We start from the raw sequence: 21,498 nt of genomic DNA, 5'->3' as shown, positions 1-21,498 counted from the left end.
TTCCAAGAATGTGGCCTTATCATATTGTACAGTATGATAAGATCAGATAATAACCTGTTATTTTTAAATGATTAAGTCCGATGAATTCTGTTTGCATTTTTCTACCTGTGGCATTCTTCTACCTGTGGCATTCTTCTACCTGTGGCATTCTTCTACCTGTGGCATTCTTCTACCTGTGGCATTCTTCTACCTGTGGCATTCTTCTACCTGTGGCATTCTTCTACCTGTGGCATTCTTCTACCTGTGGCATTCTTCTACCTGTGGCATTTTTCTACCTGTGGCATTCTTCTACCTGTGGCATTCTTGTACCTGTGGCATTTTTCTACTGTATGAAACAAGTACGACAACAAATACCTACGGACCATTAGCAATTTTACACATCCTCACGGTGTTGAGACTTAAGGGGCCATGGTTCCGGTCTAGAAGCACTGTCGACTGCTCCTACAGTTTTGCTTCGGTACTGCAGTTTAACTGACGCCCGGTCCAGAATGACCATTTCTGTACACGGCCACATAGAGAAGTCAGATTTGGACATTCCTAATAAGACACTTTAGTAATCAACTTTGTGCACAAAACATCCATAAATTATTCAAATAATTGTCACTGAAGCCTTTTTATTTTATCACTCTTTGCCAAAGACATTAACATTTTATATTCCTTCAATGTGTGGAGTAGGGTGTGGCCCAATAGGGTGTGGCCCGGAAGACTCACATATAGGCCTCAGCAACGTGATCACCACCACTTTCTGCATCAACCATTTGCTCTCACGTTCTTCTTTTAGTACAAGTACTCAAACTTCTGTAATGCTCATGTGTTGATTGAATGCTCTAGATTGGAAGAGAAGAATATTCAGGTGTCGATGGAAGCCAAACTGAAGAGGAAGAACCAGCTCCTGGCCAGTAGATCCAACAAACTGAAGCGTTTTGGAGATAACATGCCTGACCTGCTAGACACCATAGACAAGGCTTACATCCAAGGACGTTTTACCAAGAAACCTCTTGGTCCTATAGGTCAGTGGTTCTCAACCTTCTTTGGTTTAGTATAGCCCAATCATATAGTGGTCTGGCAGAATGGCACGGTCATGTGCAACAGTCTTCCTATTTACCCCCTGTGGGGAAACTTCAGAAAGATGTACTTAACATGAATTAATCTGTTTTTCTTTCTGTTCATTCATCCATCTACCCATCCATCCATTCATCCACCTACCCATCCATCCATCCATCCATGGTTTCCCATCAGGGGCATGTATAAACCTGAAGGACCCTGCCTTAGCTGTAGCAGTGGAGAGCTGCTTGAGGAGCTTCATGAAGACCTTCTGCTGTGACAACTACAAGGACGAGGCCGTCCTCCAGGATCTGATGTCACGCTACTTCTCTAAAGGCAATAGACCCCAGATCATCGTCAGCCCTTTCTCTGGCTCCGTCTACAAGGTTCAAGGACGGTGAGACACAATCGCTCCATCTGAAATGGCAACATATTCCCTACATGGCCCATGTCAATAGTAGTGCACTATGTAGGGAATAAGGTGCCATTTGGGACATTACCACATATTGTTTTGTTGTTGAATACCGGTAGCTACTATGGACCGTATTTGATCCTTGACCATATTTAGTTACAGATATTATTAGAGTGAAACTCTGTGGATTTGTGAATACATTGTCTCATTGTTACCAAATTATTTTGTTAGATGTTCATAACAAACTGTATCTATACTTTTTGTTGTTGTCAGTAAAGCTAATTTAGTTTTTTTATTTGGTTGTGTTTCAGGGGAGTCAATCACCCAGACTACCCCTCAGTACTGGACTCTCTGAGCATAGCCAACCCAGTCATCGCAAACTGTCTCATCGACATGAGAGGCATAGAATCCATTCTCATAATCAAGGTTAGTTTCTTCCCTGATTTAAGCTCCTAGTTGAATGTGCAGTCCAACAAACCGTTTGTTTGAAGGAGTTGGCATTGAGGCATCATACGACAAAGGTAACTTGGAAGATAGAAACAACAGCATTTACCATGTTTCTAACTGTACCGTCATGGAATTGATCAGGCTGTCTTGCATAGAGTGGGAACCAGTGGTGGTTGTAGCCTGTATGGCTCCCTGGGCGAAGGACCCTGCCTTAGCTGTAGCAGTGGAGAGCTGCTTGAGGAGCTTCATGAAGACCTTCTGCTGTGTCAACTACAAGGACGAGGCCGTCCTCCAGGATCTGATGTCACACTACTTCTTTAAAGGCAACAGACCCCAGATCATTATGGCTCACTGGGCGAAACCCCCCTTAAAACCATATAAATATAAAAATATATACAAAAAGAAGATTCATAAATATCAAAAAGAAGTAACAAAGACCAATAGAAACAAATTGTTGCATATAAATACAAATAAAAAAGAGAATGGAATTATTACACTATTACCCTATTGCTAACAAAAACCCCACAAAAAACTAAATTGCACAAAGCCTATATCACACAAATACACAAATAGAATAACACACTTATAAAGAAGAGAAGCTGATTATTACACAATTGTACTTCAAACAAGAAACGCACAAACTTAATTGCACAACTGTTCAGTGTGGCTGACATCTGAGGTGCAATCTAGAATGATAGAGAAGCATTTTGCCAGCTTGATGTCACTCACCATTATTGAAAAGACCTTGCTGCTCAAAAAATCAATGAGTCCATTCTGTATTTGGTGGCTAAGGTAGCTGATGGTGTGACTCGAGGACCCTTTTTGGACACGGTTAAGATGCTCTTTCATGACTGGATCAAATTGTGCCATCAGTTTAACCTCCTTTTGAGAAAATGTCCATTTTGATGGAGAGTACAGTGTTTCTGTGTGTCTCCTTAGTGCCAGATTTCTATATGTCAGAGACGGCACAATAGCAGTCAGACATGTCAACACCTCTCTCTCCATCTTATCCTCCCAGCCTCCATTAAGTGCCATCTCATGATTATCAATTGTTTCCTCTTTTTTGATCCTCATTGCCAGTTCTTTCTATGTTTTCATGCAGTTGCAGTTTTGGTGTTCTGGACTGCTGTCATGTGAAGTCAGCAAAGAACTTGCATGTTTCCAGTCTGTCAGTCCTGAGTTTGCTAAATACATTTTCTTCTTAGAAAAGAGTTTGCATCAGAAGAGGCTGTTGTTTCTTTCAGAATACACCAACCAACTTCTAGGGATTTATTTTCACCACTCACCAAGGTCTTCCTGGTGACAACTTCTTCCATCACTCTCATTCCTTGGGAAAACAAAGTCAGGTGCTACCTCACTTGGTCCTCTGTAAACTAGTTGTGTCTTAATTCTGTGGCTGAGGAGGTGGATGGCTCCTCATCCTGAGGCTCCGAGATAACTTCTGAAGAGGCCTGTGTGGCTCAGGAGGTAGATGGCTCCTCATCCTGAGGCTCCGAGATAACTTCTGAAGAGGCCTGTGTGGCTCAGGAGGTAGATGGCTCCTCATCCTGGGGATCTGAGATAACTTCTGAAGAGGCCTGTGTGGCTGAGGAGGTAGATGGCTCCTCATCCTGGGGATCTGAGATAACTTCTGAAGAGGCCTGTGTGGCTGAGGAGGTAGATGGCTCCTCATCCTGGCCAGTGCCAGAGGGTGCTCCAAAATATTTCAGGAGTGCCCCTGAATTTGCATTGAAATACAGTATATGAGTCTGACACCCTAAATACATTTGTCGCACAATTAAATATACATGTCATTATGCACAATTTATCAAACTTTCAGAATAGGAACCAAATGAACCATACAACCTCCTTGGCTAATTCTAGGCATAAGACACCAAAAGACTCAATATATCACAAAATATACAAAATATTAGCATAATATAGACAAGTTAGCCTACAGCCTTGGAAATTCCCCTTACTGAGCTCAGGACCTAGTCAATACAATCACACAAAACCCTTATGACGTCACCCCAGTGAAAGTTTTTTTTATATATATATATATTTTTTCGTGGTATCCAATCGCTAGTAATTACTATCTTGTCTCATCGCTACAACTCCCGTACGGGCTCGGGAGAGACGAAGGTCGAAAGCCATGCGTCCTCCGAAGCACAACCCAACCAAGCCGCACTGCTTCTTAACACAGCGCGCCTCCAACCCGGAAGCCAGCCGCACCAATGTGTCGGAGGAAACACCGTGTACCTGGCCCCCTTGGTTAGCGCGCACTGCGCCCGGCCTGCCACAGGAGTCGCTGGAGCGCGATGAGACAAGGATATCCCTACCGGCCAAACCCTCCCTAACCCGGACGACGCTATGCCAATTGTGCGTCGCCCCACGGACCTCCCAGTCGCGGCCGGCTGCGACAGAACCTGGGCGCGAACCCAGAGACTCTGGTGGCGCAGCTAGCACTGCGATGCAGTTACGCCACAGGGTTCAATTATCGGGCCTAGTCTCTTCTCTGTATACATCAATGATGTCACTCTCGCTGCTGGTGATTCTTTGATCCACCTCTACGCAGACGACACCATTCTGTATACCTCTGGCCCTTCGTTGGACACTTAACTAACCTCCAGATGAGCTTCAATGTCATACAACTCTCCGTCCGTGGCCTCCAACTGCTCTTAAATGCAAGTAAAACTAAATGCATGCTCTTCAAACGATCGCTGCCCGCCCGTCCAGCATCACTACTCTGGACGGTTCTGACTTAGAATATGTGGACAACTACAAATACCTAGGTGTCTGGTTAGACTGTAAACTCTCCTTCCAGACTCAAATTAAACATCTCCAATCCAAAATTAAATCTAGAATCGGCTTCCTATTTCGCAACGAAGCATCCTTCACTCATGCTGCAAAACATACCCTCGTAAAACTGACCATCCTACCGAACCTCGACTTCGGCGATGTCATTTACAAAATAGCCTCCAACACTCTACTCAACAAATTGGATGCAGTCTATCACAGTGCCATCCATTTTGTCACCAAACCCCATATACTACCCACCACTGCGACCTGTATGATCTCGTTTCATACTCGTCGCCAAACCCACTGGTTCCAGATCATCTACAAGTCTCCGCTAGGTAAAGCCCCGCTTATCTCAGCTCACTGGTCACCATAGCAGCACCCACCCGTATCATGCGCTCCAGCAGGTATATCTCACTGGTCACCCCCAAAGCCAATTCTTCCTTTGGCAGCCTCTCCTTCCAGTTCTCTGCTGCCAATGACTGGAACGAACTGCAAAAATATCTGAAGCTGGAGACTCTTACCTCCCTCACTAACTTTAAGCACCAGCTGTCAGAACAGCTCACAGATCACTGTACCTGTACATAGTTCATCTGTAAATAGCCCATCCAATCTTCCTCATCCCCATACTGTATTTATTTATCTTGCTCCTTTGCACCCCAGTATCTCAACTTGCACATTCATTTTCTGCACATCCTACCATTCCAGTGTTTAATTGCAATATTGTAATTACTTTGCCACCATGGCCTATTTATTGCCTTACCTCTCTTATCCTACCTCATTTGCACATGCTGTATATAGATTTTTCTACTGTATTATTGATTGTATGTTTGTTTATTCCATGTGTAACTGTGTTGTTGTATGTGTCGAACTGCTTTGCTTTATCTTGGCCAGGTCGCAGTTGCAAATGAGAACTTGTTCTCAACTAGCCTACCTGGTTAAATAAAGGTTAAATAAATAAATAAAATTAAAAACATGATAAAGTTCCCAGCTACCAATGTCTTTTGTCCCGGTTGTGATTGCAGGAGAAGAATGCAGCCAGGAGAGTGATGCAACAAGGCCGACCCCCGAGGAACTGCCGTGAGGCCTTCACTGTAGAGGGAGACCAGGTTTACCCTAACCGGTACTACACTCCAGACTTCAGCATGGCCAAATACCTCGGGGGAGATCTGGAAACAGAAATTCGGCAAGTACCTATTTTATTACTGTGGACTATTATTACATTTATTTTGGTATGGTTGTTGTGGTGTGCTCTTATAAAGTACCTTGCTCCGAAACACATCAGCAGTAAATATTTGTTTATTTTATTTAACCAGGAAGTACCAGATTAAGATCACATTATTGGTCAATTGCACATAAGGTCCAACGGAAATCTGACTTCAGCTTTTTACCCTTTTCCCTCCGAAAGACGCACACATACGTACACTACTGTTCAAAAGTTTGGGGTCACTTAGAAATGTCCTGGTTTTTCAAAGAAAAGCAATTTCTTTGTCCATTTTAAAATAACATCAAATTGATCAGCAATACAGTGTAGACATTGTTAATGTTGTAAATGACTATTGTAGCTGGAAACAGTTGATTTTTAATGGAATATCTACATAGGCCCATTATCATCAACCATCACTCCTGTGTTCCAATGGCACGTTGTGTTAGCTAATCCAAGTTTATCATTTTAAAAGGCTAATTGATCATTAGAAAACCCTTTTGCAATTATGTTAGCACAGTTGAAAACTGTTGTCCTAATTTAAAGAAGCAATAAAACTGGCCTTCTTTAGACTAGTTGAGTATCTGGAGCATCAGCATTTGTGGGTTCGATGACAGGCTCAAAATGGCTAGAAACAAAGACCTTTCTTCTGAAACTCGTCAGTCTATTCTTGTTCTGAGCAATGAAGGCTATTCCATGTGGGAAATTGCCAAGAAACTGAAGATCTGGTACAATGCTGTGTACTACTCCCTTCACAGAACAGCGCAAACTGGCTCTAACCAGAATAGAAAGAGGAGTGGGAGGCCCCAGTGCACTACTGAGCAAGAGGACAAGTACATTAGTGTGTAGTTTGAGAAGCAGACGCCTCACAAGTCCTCAACTGGCAGCTTCATTAAATAGTTCCCGCAAAACACCAGTCTCAACGTCAACAGTGAGGCGGCGACTCCGGGATGCTGGCCTACTATTGTAAAGCCTTTATTACAGCATAGCAAGGATTTAAAACAACCAAATCTGTGTGTTTGCTTTCTCCAACATTTTGCTGTTGCATGAGGCTTGGTGCTCACGGAATCAGTAGGCTATTAAACACTCAAACAGACAACAGAAGCAGCTTCTGTCTTATTTCTGTAGATATATACAGTTGAAGTCGGAAGTTTACATAAACTTAGGTTGGAGTCATTAATACTCGTGTTCAACCACTCCACAAATTTCTTCTTAACAAACTATAGTTTTGGGAAGTCAGTTAAGACATCTACTTTGTGCATGACACAAGTAATTCTTCCAACAATTATTTACAGACAGATTATTTCACTTATAACTCACTGTATCACAATTCCAATGGGTCAGAAGTTGACATACGCTAAGTTGACTGTGCCTTTAAACAGCTTGAAAATTCCAGAAAATGATGTCATGGCTTTAGAAGCTTCTGATAGGCTAATTGACATCGTTTGAGTCAATTGGAGTGGATGTATTTCAAGGCCTACCTTCAAACTCAGTGCCTCTGCTTGATATCATGGGAAAATCAAAAGAAATCAGCCAAGACCTCAGGAATAAGAATTGTTGACCTCCACAAGTCTGGTTCATCCCTGGTAGCATTTTCCAAACGCCTGAAGGTACCACGTTCATCTGTACAAACAATAGTACGCAAGTATAAACACCATGGGACCACGCAGCTGTCATACCGCTCAGGAAGATGACGCGTTCTGTCTCCTAGAGATGAACGTACTTTGGTGCGAAAAGTGCAAATCAATCCCAGAACAACAGCAAAGGACCTTGTGAAGATGCTGGAGGAAACGGGTACAAAAGTATCTATATCCACAGTAAACGAGTCCTATATCGACATAACCTGAAAGGCCGCTCAGCAAGGAAGAAGCCACTGCTGCAAAACCATCATAATAAAAAAGCCAGACTACGGTTTGCAACTGCACATGGGGACAATGATCGGGGAGGCTTGCAAGCCGAAGAACACCATCCCAACCGTAAAGCATGGGGGTGGCAGCATCATATTGTGGGGGTGCTTTGCTGCAGGAGGGGCTGGTGCATTTCACAAAAGAAATAGCATCATGAGGAGGGGAAATTATATGGATATTTTGAAGCAACATCTCAAAACATCAGTCAGGAAGTTAAATTTTGGTCGCAAATGGGTTTTCCAAGTGGACAATTACCCCAAGCATACTTACAAAGTTGTGGCAAAATGGCTAAAGGACAACAAAGTCATGGTATTGGAGTGGCCATCGCAAAGCCCTGACCTCAATCCTATAGAAAATTTGTGTGCAGAACTTCAAAAGCGTGTGCGAGCAAGGAGGCCTACAAACCTGACTCAGATACACCAGCTCTGTCAGGAGGAATGGGCCAAAATTCACCCAACTTATTGTGGGAAGCTTGTGAAAGGCCACTCAAGTTCAACAATTTAAAGGCAATACTAATTGAATGTATGTAAACTTCTGACCCACTGGGAATGTGATGAAAGAAATAAAAGCTTAAATAAATCATTCTCTCTACTATTATTCTGACATTTCACATTAAAATAAAGTGGTGATCCTAATTGATCTAAGACAGAGAATTTTTACTAGGATTAAATGTGTGGAATTGTGAAACTGAGTTTAAATGTATTTGGCTAAGGTGTATGTAAACTTCTGACTTCAACTGTATGTATGTGTATATTATTTTAATAATTATATTTGTGTGTGTATTTTATATGTGTATGTATATACAGTGAGGGAGAAAAGTATTTGATCCCCTGCTGATTTTGTACGTTTGCCCACAAACAAAGAAATGATCAGTCGATAATTTTAATGGTAGGTTTATTTGAACAGTGAGAGACAGAATAACAACAAAAAAATGTCAGAAATTTTATAAATTGATTTGCATTTTAATGAGGGAAATAAGTATTTGACCCCTCTACAAAACATGACTTAGTACTTGGTCAGTACTTGGTCAGATGTTTCTTGTAGTTGGCCACCAGGTTTGCACACATCTCAGGAGGGATTTTGTCCCACTCCTCTTTGCAGATCTTCTCCAAGTCATTAAGGTTTCGAGGCTGATGTTTGGCAACTCGAACCTTCAGCTCCCTCCACAGTTTTTCTATAGGATTAAGGTCTGGAGACTGGCTAGGCCACTCCAGGACCTTAATGTTCTTCTTCTTGAGCCACTCCTTTGTTTCCTTGGCCGTGTGTTTTGGGGTCATTGTCATGCTGGAATACCCATCCACGACCCATTTTCAATGCCCTGGCTGAGGGAATGAGGGTCTCACCCAAGATTTGACGGTACATGGCCCCGTCCATCGTCCCTTTGATGCGGTGAAGTTGTCCTGTCCCCTTAGCAGAAAAACACCCCCAAAGCATAATGTTTCCACCTCCATGTTTGACGGTGGGGATGGTGTTCTTGGGGTCATAGGCAGCATTCCTCCTCCTCCAAACATGGCGAGTTGAGTTGATGCCAAAGAGCTCCATTTTGGTCTCATCTGACCACAACACTTTCACCCAGTTGTCCTCTGAATCATTCAGATGTTCATTGGCAAACTTCAGACAGGCATGTATATGTACTTTCTTGAGCAGGGGGACCTTGCGGGCGCTGCAGGATTTCAGTCCTTCACGGCGTAGTGCGTTACCAATTGTTTTCTTGGTGACTATGGTCCCAGCTGCCTTGAGATCATTGACAAGATCTTCCCGTGTAGTTCTGGGCTGATTCCTCACCATTCTCATGATCATTGCAACTCCACGACGTGAGATATTGCATGGAGCCCCAGGCCGAGGGAGATTGACAGTTCTTTTGTGTTTCTTCCATTTGCGAATAATCACACCAACTGTTGTCACCTTCTCACCAAGCTGCTTGGCGATGGTCTTGTAGCCCATTCCAGCATTGTGTAGGTCTACAATCTTGTCCCTGACATCCTTGGAGAGCTCTTTGGTGTTGGCCATGATGGAGAGTTTGGAATCTGATTGATTGATTGCTTCTGTGGACAGGTATCTTTTATACAGGTAACAAGCTGAGATTAGGAGCACTCCCTTTAAGAGTGTGCTCCTAATCTCAGCTCGTTACCTGTATAAAAGACACCTGGGAGCCAGAAATCTTTCTGATTGAGGGTCAAAGTTATTTCCCTCATTAAAATGCAAATCACTTTATAACACTTTTGACATGTGTTTTTTCTGGATTTTTTGTTGTTGTTATTCTGTCTCTCACTGTTCAAATAAACCTACCATTAAAATTATAGACTGATCATTTCTTTGTCATTGGGCAAACGTACAAAATCAGCAGGGGATCAAATACTTTTTTCCCTCACTGTATGTGTGTATATATATGTGTGTGTGTGTGTGTGTGTGTGTGTGTGTGTGTACATACATACATACATACATACATACATACATACATACATACATACATACATACGTGTATATATATATATATATATTATAATGTGTATATATATATATATAATAATATATATTATAATGTATGTATATATATATATATATTATAGCGTGTGTTATACTGTAATATATATATATATATATGTGTGTATATAATATATATGTGTGTGTATACATACATACATACATATGTGTGTGTGTATATATATATATATATTATATATATATATATATATATATTATTATATATATATATATTATAATATATATATATTATAATATATATATATATATTATAATGTATGTATATTTGTATGTGTGTGTGTGTGTGTGTGTGTATATATATATATTATAATATATATATATATATTATAATGTATGTATATTTGTATGTGTGTGTGTGTGTGTGTGTGTATATATATATACACATATTTATGTATGTATGGATGATTTTATAAAGCCTGGCACATTTAACAGTTAGGCTATTGATTATAGACCTAATTAAGTTGGTTTCCTCTCTCCTCAATTTTCTTGGATAATTAGGCTAATGCAAGGGCTGTTTCCTCATCTCTGCTGCTGCCTCCGTCGCATTGTTCTCAATCCCAATATGCTGGGTAATTTTGCTATTTTGCACAATAGCAACATAGGGGAAGGTTCCAATTCTACAGTGCGCTATCATGGACAGTGACCATATACAACGCGGTAGAAAGCGCATTTGTTATTAAATTATATTAAATGTATTAGTGTTCCACCATTTATTTTTTACATGATTTAACCATACACAATTTCACTATCACATGATCTTAGAGTGATGGAATCCATCATCTTAGAGTGATGGAATGTGCCATCCCTGTGGCCTCCGCCATGGAACAGTCCACTGAGACAGGCATGAATCAAACAGGTGTCTTGTGCAACATGTAAAAAATTAAAATTAGTCACAATTAATTTATTACAATCGACCAGTCGACTAAATGGGGTCAGCCCTAATATATACATATACAGGGTTTGGAGAGTTATGGGGGGCTGCCACACGGGCGCCCGGGGAGCAGTTGTTTTGGGGGATTAAGTGCCTTGCTCGAGGGCACAATAGCAGGCAATGGCATCAAGGATTTGATACCAGCAACCTTTCGGTTGCCAGCTCACGTTCCCCCTCCCCCCACCCATTTTTCCAGTCAGACCCGGGATTCGAACTGGCAAGCCTCTTAAACAGCCAGGCTACCTGCCACCTTCATCCCATGAGATGGTACTGTCCTTCAGCATTGTATTGATTTGTAGTTTTATTGTTCATTGTCATTGCCCAGCATGGTGGAGTCAGAGCTGGAGAACTACAAGGCCCAGCTCTCCCGGTTTCAGCTTCACCTGAGCTCAGTCAATGAGGACATCCAGCGCATGGAGGCCAAACTACACAGCACAATCATGACTCTGAAAAAGACTCTGGTAATGTGTTGAACTGTGTTATAATGTGTTTGTCACTGCTCAGTTTTCTTGACCAATTGTTAATTTGAATAGGGACATATGCAATGAAAACATTGACACATTGAACTGACAACAGTCCGATGCATTGCACCATCACTACTCTGAAAAAGACGTGTGTTGTAAACGGAAGCATTGCTGTAGATGTATCTGAAAGATATTGACAAATGTCCTGTATATTAATGCAGGGTGTCATCTGTTGTTGAGCATGTTACACCCCCTATGTAACGTAGGACATGCATGCTGTTTAACAGTCTACCTGTATATTTGAATCCAGGCCACAGTGAATCAGGTCAAGGCCGGTGTGACCGAGCTGGAGAATGTTGAGGAGGAACAGACTGATGACATCAGCACTTTGGTAAAGTGTAACTTTATTTATTCATGATTCCAAATGATGCCATGATTTCCTGTAGAGATGATCGATGTTGGTTGGATTGATTGAATTGTTAACACGGTGAATTTCATTTAAATGTTTAACTTCATCAAATGCTACAGGAAGAAGTGGCTCAAGAGAACCAGCAGAGAATCGATGGTGAGAAGAAAACTGTGGAGGAAGCGAAGGAGGAGCTGGAGGAGCATAAGAGAACTACCAAGGAAGTTGATTGCCAGTATGTTGACGTGAGGAACAGGATAGAACAGCTGGCTGAGGAGACAGAGCCACTGAAGGTACTGTAGACATGTTTGGAGTGCCTGATGCTGTAAAGATGAAAGCGCTTAATAATGCCACTTGACAGACACTTTTATCCAGAGTAACTTTAATCGTTGAAATGGTACCTAATGAAATTGGAGTTATTTGATACAAACACAAACTGTTTGTGATGACGTTGTGCTTTGTGTGTTATTGTTTTGTTCTTGACTGACCAGGAGGAACAGGGTAAGGCTGAAGCACAGTGCAGTAAACTGGAACGAAGCCTGAAGATCTTAGAGAAGAAACTCAAGGATCATCAGGACAACATGCAGGCTATGAGAAGTGATCTGGCTCTGAAAGAAGAGGAGGTCACAGTAAGAGATAATATTTGTCCCAATGTTGGAATCAACCCTAGTGCTGAGCGATTAACCAAAATGTAAATGTAAATAATAATAATTCAACAACTAATTAACCAACGTCGGTTCAATTATTTGAATTCCATGAAGTATATTTTTTCATATCGTGAAGGGATCTAGAGAGCAGCTGTTGCTTAGCGACGTATCGTGAAGGGATCTAGAGAGCAGCTGTTGCTTAGCGACGTATCGAGATCGTGAGGTGATATCGAGAGCAGATGTTGTTTAGCGACTTATCGTGATGTGATATAGAGAGCAGCTGTTGCTTAGCGACGCATCGTGATGTAAGGGGTTTTAGAGAGCAGCTGTTGCTTAGTGACGTATTGTGATCGTGAGGGGACATAGAGAGCAGCTGTTGCTTAGCGACGTTTCGTGATCATGAGGGGATCTAGAGAGCAGCTGTTGCTTAGATAATGTATTTTCAGGTAGTGATATGCTAAGTGATTGATAGCTGGTCTTCAGCAGTCATAAAATGATGCTTTATTTACTTTGAAGAACTACAAAATAGTGATTTAGTCAGACAGGATATACATCAGCTCTATAGAGATGAGATAATGACTTGGAATTAAATAATAGTCATAAAACAAATGTAGCCTAATATACACACTACCATCATGGGACTTTTGTTGTTTTATTTTGTGTTACAGCATTCAACCCAAATAATCTAACCGAAATAGAACCGACCTCAAAAAACACAAATCAACCCATATATGGATATTTATTGGTGAATTATATAAGATGAATTTAAATTATTGCATGCATATTTATTTTTGTCATCCTGCATGTTATTTTGCTAAATAAAAAACTATGATGAGGCCAAATTGTGCAAAATGAAATGAACATACTGTAAATGGCAGTTGTTAATCTGTTTATCAACTGTTGACAGGAATTTGTGGCCAAAGCCAAAGAGATCAGCCCAGAGCGCCAACAGGTAGATCGCAGCGCCAGGAGTATTGATGTGGAGATCACGAGGTTACGGAGGAAGATCAGCGTTCAGGAGAGTAGCCATGGAGACCACGAGCAGGTGGTTAGGTAGGGTACTCCATCAGTACATATCCAAACGGCATTAATATTTCATTAAACATTGCTCATTTAACTGTCTGTCGTCTTGTAATGTTTCATCTCTCGTGGACAGATGAGGTAAACACCAAATTAGGCAAGATTTTAGTTCTGCGTTATGGAGATTGTGATGTTAGACATTTCTGCCTGCTCCCACATGCTGTACCTACTGTGTCAAGGCATTTTGAAAATATTACTTTTCAAGGCCAATACTGTACGTTTCTTTTGTATATACAGTTGAAGTTGGAAGTTTACATACACCTTAGCCAAATACATTTAAACTCAGTTTTTCACAATTCTTGACATTTAATCCTAGTAAAAATTCTCTGTCTTAGGTCAATTAGGATCACCACTTTATTTTAAGAATGTGAAATGTCAGAATAATAGTAGAGAGAACGATTTATTTCAGCTTTTATTTCTTTCATAACATTCCCAGTGGGTCAGAAGTTTACATACACTCAATTAGTATTTGGTAGCGTTGCCTTTAAATTGTTTATCTTCGGTCAAACGTTTCGGGTAGCCTTCCACAAGCTTCCCACAATAAGTTGGGTGAATTTTGGCCCATTCCTCCTGACAGAGCTGGTTTAACTGAGTCAGGTTTGTAGGCATCCTTGCCTGCACACGCTTTTTCAGTTCTGCCCACAAATGTTCTATAGGATTGACGTCAGGCTTTGTGATGGCCACTCCAATACCTTGACTTTGTTGTCCTTAAGCCATTTTGCCACAACTTTGGAAGTATGCTTAGGGTCATTGTCCATTTGGAAGACCCATTTGCGTCCAAGCTTTAACTTCCTGACTGATGTCTTGAGATGTTGCTTCAATATATCCACATAATTTCCCCTCATGATGCCATCTATTTTGTGAAGTGCACCAGTCCCTCCTGCAGCAAAGCACCCCCAAAACATGATGCTGCCACCCCCATGCTTCACGGTTGGGATGGTGTTCTTCTGCTTGCAAGCCCCCCCCCTTTTCCTCCAAACATAATGATGGTCATTATGGGCAAACAGTTCTATTTTTGTTTCATCAGACCAGAGGACATGTCTCCAAAAAGTAGGATCTTTGTCCCCGTGTGCAGTCTATGGCGGTTTTGGAGCAGTGGCTTCTTCCTTGCTGAGCGGCCTTTCAGGTTATAGGACTTGTTTTACTGTGGAAATTGATCATTTTGTACCATTTTGTATCTTCACACGGTTCTTTGCTGTTGTTCTGGGATTGATTTGCACTTTTCACACCAAAGTACGTTCATCTCTAGGAGACAGAATGCGTCTCCTTCCTGAGTGGAATGACAGCTGCGTGGTCCCATGGTGTTTATACTTGCGTACTATTGTTTGTACAGATGAACGTGGTACCTTCAGGCGTTTGGAAATTGCTCCCAAGGATGAACCAGACTTGTGGAGGTCAACAATTTTTATTCCTGAGGTCTTGGCTGATTTCTTTTGATTCTCCCATGATATCAAGCAGAGGCACTGAGTTTGAAGGTAGGCCTTGAAATACATCCACTCCAATTGACTCAAACGATGTCAATTAGCCTATCAGAAGCTTCTAAAGCCATGACATCATTTTCTGGAACTTTCAAGCTGTTTAAAGGCACAGTCAACTTAGCGTATGTCAACTTCTGACCCATTGGAATTGTAATACAGTGAGTTATAAGTGAAATAATCTGTCTGTAAATAATTGTTGGAAGAATTACTTGTGTCATGCACAAAGTAGATGTCTTAACTGACTTCCCAAAACTATAGTTTGTTAAGAAGAAATTTGTGGAGTGGTTGAACACGAGTATTAATGACTCCAACCTAAGTTTATGTAAACTTCCGACTTCAACTGTATATATCTACAGAAATAAGACAGAAGCTGCTTCTGTTGTCTGTTTGTTAACAATAAATCTGTGGAGAGGTTGAAAAACGTGTTTTAATGACTCCAAATTAAGTCTGTAAACTTCCGACTACAACTATCTTTGTCTCCTCACCAGAGAGTATGCAGAGGCCCTGGCTAACTACAGGGACAAATCAAACCAAGTGAGAGATCTGAAGAAGTTCATAGATCGTCTTGACAACATAATGTCCGACAGGCAGACCCGGTACAAAATAATGCGCAGGTAATTCGTGATCATTTGACGCATTTCATAAAGGACAATCCCGCTTTGAAAATGCTCATGACTGTTGTTATTTATTTAAACCGCTCTAAACCCCCAAAATAATACTCTATGGCTCATTTCCCAGATACAGATTACGCTTAAGCCTGTACAAATGGATGATCTCCATTGAGCATGCTTTTTAGGACACGACTGGGCCTTTTAGTCCACAACTCGCCCTATGAATACTGATTGTCGAATACCGTATGTTGAATATTCCCACACTCTTTTATGTACCTAGGTCCCTCTCTGTGAGATGCAAGTTATACTTTAATAATTTCCTGATAAAGATGAATTGCTGTGGGTCCATGATGTTTGATCACAACAGTGAGACCCTCTCCATCTCGGTATGTGTGCTAATCCTCATAGTTTTCAAATGGCCTCCGTAGCTTTTACATAACATAAAGTATCTGTATTCGTCAGAATCAATTTGACAAATACATTTTCATCATAATTGTTCAGTTCATTTATTTAGCTTTTTACAGGAATGTGTTTGGCATTCAAGAGGACTGCGTTTAAGACCGCATTAAATCATCAGTATTTACAGACAACAGGACCCACATAACAACAACCAGATCAAACTAGACACTCAAGCTACGGGTGTGAACCCCAACTCAATGTGTCCTGTTGTCTGTCTGTCCTCTCTAACCTCCTGGGCCTGTGTGTACAGGTGAAGCCGCCAGGCCGTGAGAACGACAGTATGAGTGACATGCGGTCTCTGTCTGGAGGAGAGAGATCCTTCTCTACAGTGTGTTTTATCCTCTCCCTCTGGGAGATCACTGAGTCCCCCTTCAGGTGCCTGGATGAGTTTGACGTCTACATGGTAAGACAGACCTACATGCATATGCTTGTTATTTACACACCTGGATTCACATAGTTAGTAAAATAGTATTTAATCAAAGTTCAAGTTAATGCTCATCTCCAAGACCTTAGTTTGAGCTGACGTGCTGATGAGACATTTTGAAATCGTTGAAGATTACAACTTCTATGACTAATTTAAAGGCCCAATGCAGTAATTTTTTTTATTCATATGAAATAATTTCTGGGTTACAACTAAGTACCTTAATGTAATACACTGAACAAAAAACTAAACTTAACATGCAACAATATGAAAATATTTGACTGAGTTACATTTCATATAAGAAAATCAGTCAATTGAAATGAATTCATTAGGCCCTAATCTATGGATTTCACATGACTTGGAATACAGATATGCATCTGTTGGTCACAAATAACTTAACAAAAAAAAGGTAGGAGCATGGTCAGAACCAGTCCGTATATTGTGTGACCACCATTTGCCTCATGCAGCACGACACATCTCCTTCACATAGAGTTGATCAGGCTGTTCGCACAGCCATTGAAGAGGATTGGGAATGTTGTCACAATCCTCTTCAATGGCTGTGAGAAGTTGCTGGTTATGGGCGGGAACTGGAACGCGCTGTCGTATACATCGATCCAGAGCATCCCAAGCATTCTCATTGGGTGACGTGTCTGGTGAGTATGCAGGCCATGGAAGAACTGGGACATTTTCAGTTTCCAGGTATTGTGTACAGATCCTTGCGACATGGGACAGTGCGTTATCGTGGTGATGGTGGCGAATGAATGGCACGACAATGGGCCTCAGGATCTCGTCATGGTATTTTTGTGCATTCAAATTGCGATCAATAAAATGAAATTGTGCTCGTTCTCTGTAGTTTATGCCTGCCCATACCATAACCCCACTGCCACCATGAGGCACTCTGTTCACTATGTTGACACCAGCAAACCGCTCCCCCACACAACGCCATCTGCCCGGTACAGTTGAAGCTGGGATTCATCTGTGAGGAGCACACTTCTCCAGCGTGCCAGTGGCCATCGAAGGTGAGGATTTGCCTACTGAAGTCGGGTTACGACGCTGAACTGCAGTCAGGTCAAGACCCTGGTGAGGACGACGAGCACACAGATGAACTTCCCTGGAACAGTTTGTGCAGAAATTCTTTGGTTGTACAAACCCACAGTTTCATCAGCTGTCCTTGTGGCTGGTCTGACATTCCCACAGGTGAAGAAGCCAGATTTAGAGGTCGACCGATTATGATTTTTCAACGCCGATACCGATTAATCGGACAATTTTTATATATATATATTTGTAATAATGACAATTACAACAATAATGAATGAACACTTTTTTATTTTAACTTAATATGATACATCAATAACATCTATTTAGTCTCAAATAAATAATTAAACATGTTCAATTTGGTTTAAATAATGCAAAAACAAAGTGTTGGAGAAGAAAGTAAAAGTGCAATATGTGCCTTGTAAAAAAAGCTAACATTTAAGTTCCTTGCTCAGAACATGAGAACATATGAAAGCTGGTGGTTCCTTTTAACATGAGTCTTCAATATTCCCAGGTAAGAAGTTTTAGGTTGTAGTTATTATAGGACTTTTCTCTCTATACCATTTGTATTTCATATACCTTTGACTATTGGATGTTCTTATAGGCACTTTAGTATTGCCAGCCTAATCTCGGGAGTTGATAGGCTTGAAGTCATAAACAGCGCAATGCTTGAAGCACAGCGAAGAGCTGCTGGCAAATGCAGGAAAGTGCTGTTTGAATGAATGCTTACGAGCCTGCTGCTGCCTACCACCGCTCAGTCAGACTGCTCTATCAAATATCAAAACATAGACTTAATTATAATATAATGACACACAGAAATACGAGCCTTAGGTCATTAATATGGTCAAATCCGGAAACTATCATTTCGAAAACAAAACGTTTATTCTTTCAGTGAAACCAAGTCTAAATATTGCTGTTACATTGCACAACCTTCAATGTTATGTCATAATTATGTACAATTCTGTCAAATTAATTACGATCTTTGTTAGGAAGAAATGGTCTTCACACAGTTCACAACGAGCCAGGCGGCCCAAACTGCTGCATATAGCCTGACTCTGCTTGCACAGAACGCAAGAGAAGTGACACAATTTCCCTAGTTAAAAGAAATTCATGTTAGCAGGAAATATTAACTAAATATGCAGGTTTAAAAATATATACTTGTGTATTGATTTTAAGAAAGACATTGGTGTTTATGGTTAGGTACACATTGGTGCAACGACAGTGCTTTTTTCGCAAATGCGCTTGTTAAATTATCATCTGATTTGATGATAAATTAACAGGCACCCCATCGATTATATGCAACGCAGGACAAGCTAGATAAACTAGTAATATCATCAACCATGTGAGGTTAACTAGTGATTATGTTAAGATTGATTGTTTTTATTATATAAGCTGCTAGCTAGCATTAAACTTATCTTGGCTCCTTGCTGCAATCGCGTAACAGGTAGTCAGCCTGCCACGCAGTCTCCTCGTGGAGTGCAATGGAATCGTCCATAATCGGTGTCCAAAAACAACGATTACCGATTGTTATGATAACTTGAAATCGGCCCTAATTAATCGGCCATTCCAATTAATCGGTTGACCTCTAGTAGATGTCCTGGGCTGGCATAGTTGCACGTGGTCTGCAGTTTTGAGGCCGGTTGGCCGTACTGCCAAATTTTCTAAAACGACTTATGGTAGAGAAATAAACATTTAAATTCTCTGGCAACAGCTCTGGTGGGCATTCCTCCAGTCAGCATGCCAAATTTGTTTACATCCCTGTTAGTGAGCATTTCTTCTTTACCAAAATAATTCATCCACCTGACAGGTGTGGCATATCAAGAAGCTAAATAAACAGCATGGTCATTGCACAGGTGCACCTTGTGCAGGGAACAATAAAAGGCCACTCAAAAATGTGCAGTTTTGTCACAACACAATGCCACAGATGTCTCAAGTTTTGAGGGAGCGTGCAATTGGCAGGTTGACTGAAGAAATATCCACTAGAGGTATTGTCAGATAATTGAATGTTTGTTTATCTTCCTTAAGCCGCTTCCGACGTCGTTTTAGAGAATTTGGCTTTATGTCCAACCAGCCTCACAACCGCATTTCATGTCTATGACGTTGTGTGAGTGAGCGGGTTGCTGATGTCAACATTGTGAACAGAGTGCCCCGTAGGGTTATGGTATGGGCAGGCATAAACTACGGACAACGAGCACAATTTAATTTTATTGATCGCAATTTGAATGCACAAAAATACCATGACGAGATCCTGAGGCCCTTTTTTTTTACGGGACATTACATAACCAAAAGTGTATGAACATCTGCTCATCAAACGTCTTATTCCAAAATCATGGGCAATAATTTGGCGTTGGTCCCCCCCTTTGCTGCTATAACAGCCTCCACTCTTCTGGGAAGGCTTTCCACTAGATGTTGGAACATTGCTGCGAAGAAAAGCTTCTATTCAGCCACAGGTATTAGTAAGGTCGGGCACTGATGTTGGGTGATAAGGCCTGGCTCGCAATCTGCATTCCAGTTCATCCCAAAGGTGTTCGATGGAGTTGAGGTCAGGGCGCTGTGCAGGCCATTCAAGTTCTTCCACACTGATCTCGGCAAGCTATTTCTGTATGGACCTCCCTTAGTGGACAGCTGAAAAGGGCTTTCCTCAAACGGTTGCCACAAAGTTGGAAGCACAGAATCGTCTAGAATGAACTGTAACTCAGTAAAATCTTTGAAATTATTGCATGTTGCATTCATATTTTTGTCAGTATATTTTATTTGTTTTTATATCCTCTTTTGATCCCAGGAAGAGTAGCCGCTGCTTTGACAGCGGCTAATTGGGGATCCCAACAAAATAGTAAAATAGTAGGTCTTACTGAATCAACGCTGGAAAAAAATTGTCTCCAATTTGTTTTTCAAAGGACATGCACAATCGTCGTATCTCACTGGATCTCCTCCTGGAGCTGTCAGAACGGCAGCACCTTCGTCAGTTCTTCTTCATCACCCCCCTATCTACCAGGTAGGAGGAGATAGGAGGAGGACATTGTACATGTGTATATTGCCCTTATCCCTTATTGATCTTCAAATCAAATTTGAACACAGAACATAAAAAATGTGTTGTTGGTGATTCTCTCACTTTTTTCTTTCAGCAATTTGCCAAAAAGTGACCACATCAAGATACATCAGCTGCAGGATCCAGAGAGGGCAGGAGGACAGACAGGAGATGAAGACCTGGGGTAGTTGATAGATGTCAATTTGGTTAGTAAACCAAATTCCAATTTGTACTTCCGGAATTTAAATGGAGTTGACCCCAACCCTGATAGATGGTGGATTAGTCCATCGTCATGCCTAACAAGCCATTAGAACAGTATGGGATTTTTAAACACATTCTATTAATTTTTGCTAGGAGTGAATACGTAAGTCTCTCTGGGAGACTTAAGACTATGCTTTATTGTTGTGCGCCATGCAGACGGATGAATTATGAAGAATTCCCCCTATGATGCCGTATGTAGGCCTATATACTTTCATAGTGGCTGTGTGGATACATCTTTGTTGTATTGTCAACACCGTTACTTTCACATATCTCTATGCATATTTTACATTTTCTACATATTAAAGCTGCAATATGTAAATTTTTTAGTGTGACCCAACCAAATTTGCTTAGAAATGTGTGTTATAGTTCTCATAGAAAGCAAG

At 41.1% G+C, this 21,498-nt stretch overlaps 1 protein-coding gene across 3 annotated transcripts in view; it reads left to right on the top strand.

Moving 5' to 3' along the window:
• smc6 (structural maintenance of chromosomes 6) overlaps window positions 1-21,211 on the top strand; it is a 30,047-nt gene extending 8,836 nt beyond the window's left edge. For all 3 annotated transcript variants that reach the window (XM_071382873.1, XM_071382874.1, XM_071382875.1), the window contains exons 14-27: window positions 832-1,010; window positions 1,240-1,441; window positions 1,768-1,882; window positions 5,704-5,864; window positions 11,551-11,686; window positions 12,000-12,080; window positions 12,218-12,388; window positions 12,587-12,724; window positions 13,650-13,795; window positions 15,789-15,914; window positions 16,192-16,297; window positions 16,621-16,773; window positions 20,724-20,821; window positions 20,952-21,211. In XM_071382873.1, coding sequence (XP_071238974.1) covers window positions 832-1,010; window positions 1,240-1,441; window positions 1,768-1,882; window positions 5,704-5,864; window positions 11,551-11,686; window positions 12,000-12,080; window positions 12,218-12,388; window positions 12,587-12,724; window positions 13,650-13,795; window positions 15,789-15,914; window positions 16,192-16,297; window positions 16,621-16,773; window positions 20,724-20,821; window positions 20,952-21,042 — 1,903 coding nt within the window. In that variant the 3' untranslated portion in view covers window positions 21,043-21,211. The remainder of the gene's footprint in view (window positions 1-831; window positions 1,011-1,239; window positions 1,442-1,767; window positions 1,883-5,703; window positions 5,865-11,550; window positions 11,687-11,999; window positions 12,081-12,217; window positions 12,389-12,586; window positions 12,725-13,649; window positions 13,796-15,788; window positions 15,915-16,191; window positions 16,298-16,620; window positions 16,774-20,723; window positions 20,822-20,951) is intronic.
• The last annotated feature ends 287 nt before the right edge of the window (window positions 21,212-21,498 follow it).

Source organism: Salvelinus alpinus, chromosome 34, assembly GCF_045679555.1.
Source record: "Salvelinus alpinus chromosome 34, SLU_Salpinus.1, whole genome shotgun sequence".
In the NCBI taxonomy this organism is placed as follows: domain Eukaryota; kingdom Metazoa; phylum Chordata; class Actinopteri; order Salmoniformes; family Salmonidae; genus Salvelinus; species Salvelinus alpinus.
Note: the sequence above shows the minus strand (reverse complement) of the source record. Positions and strands in the feature narration are given on the sequence as shown.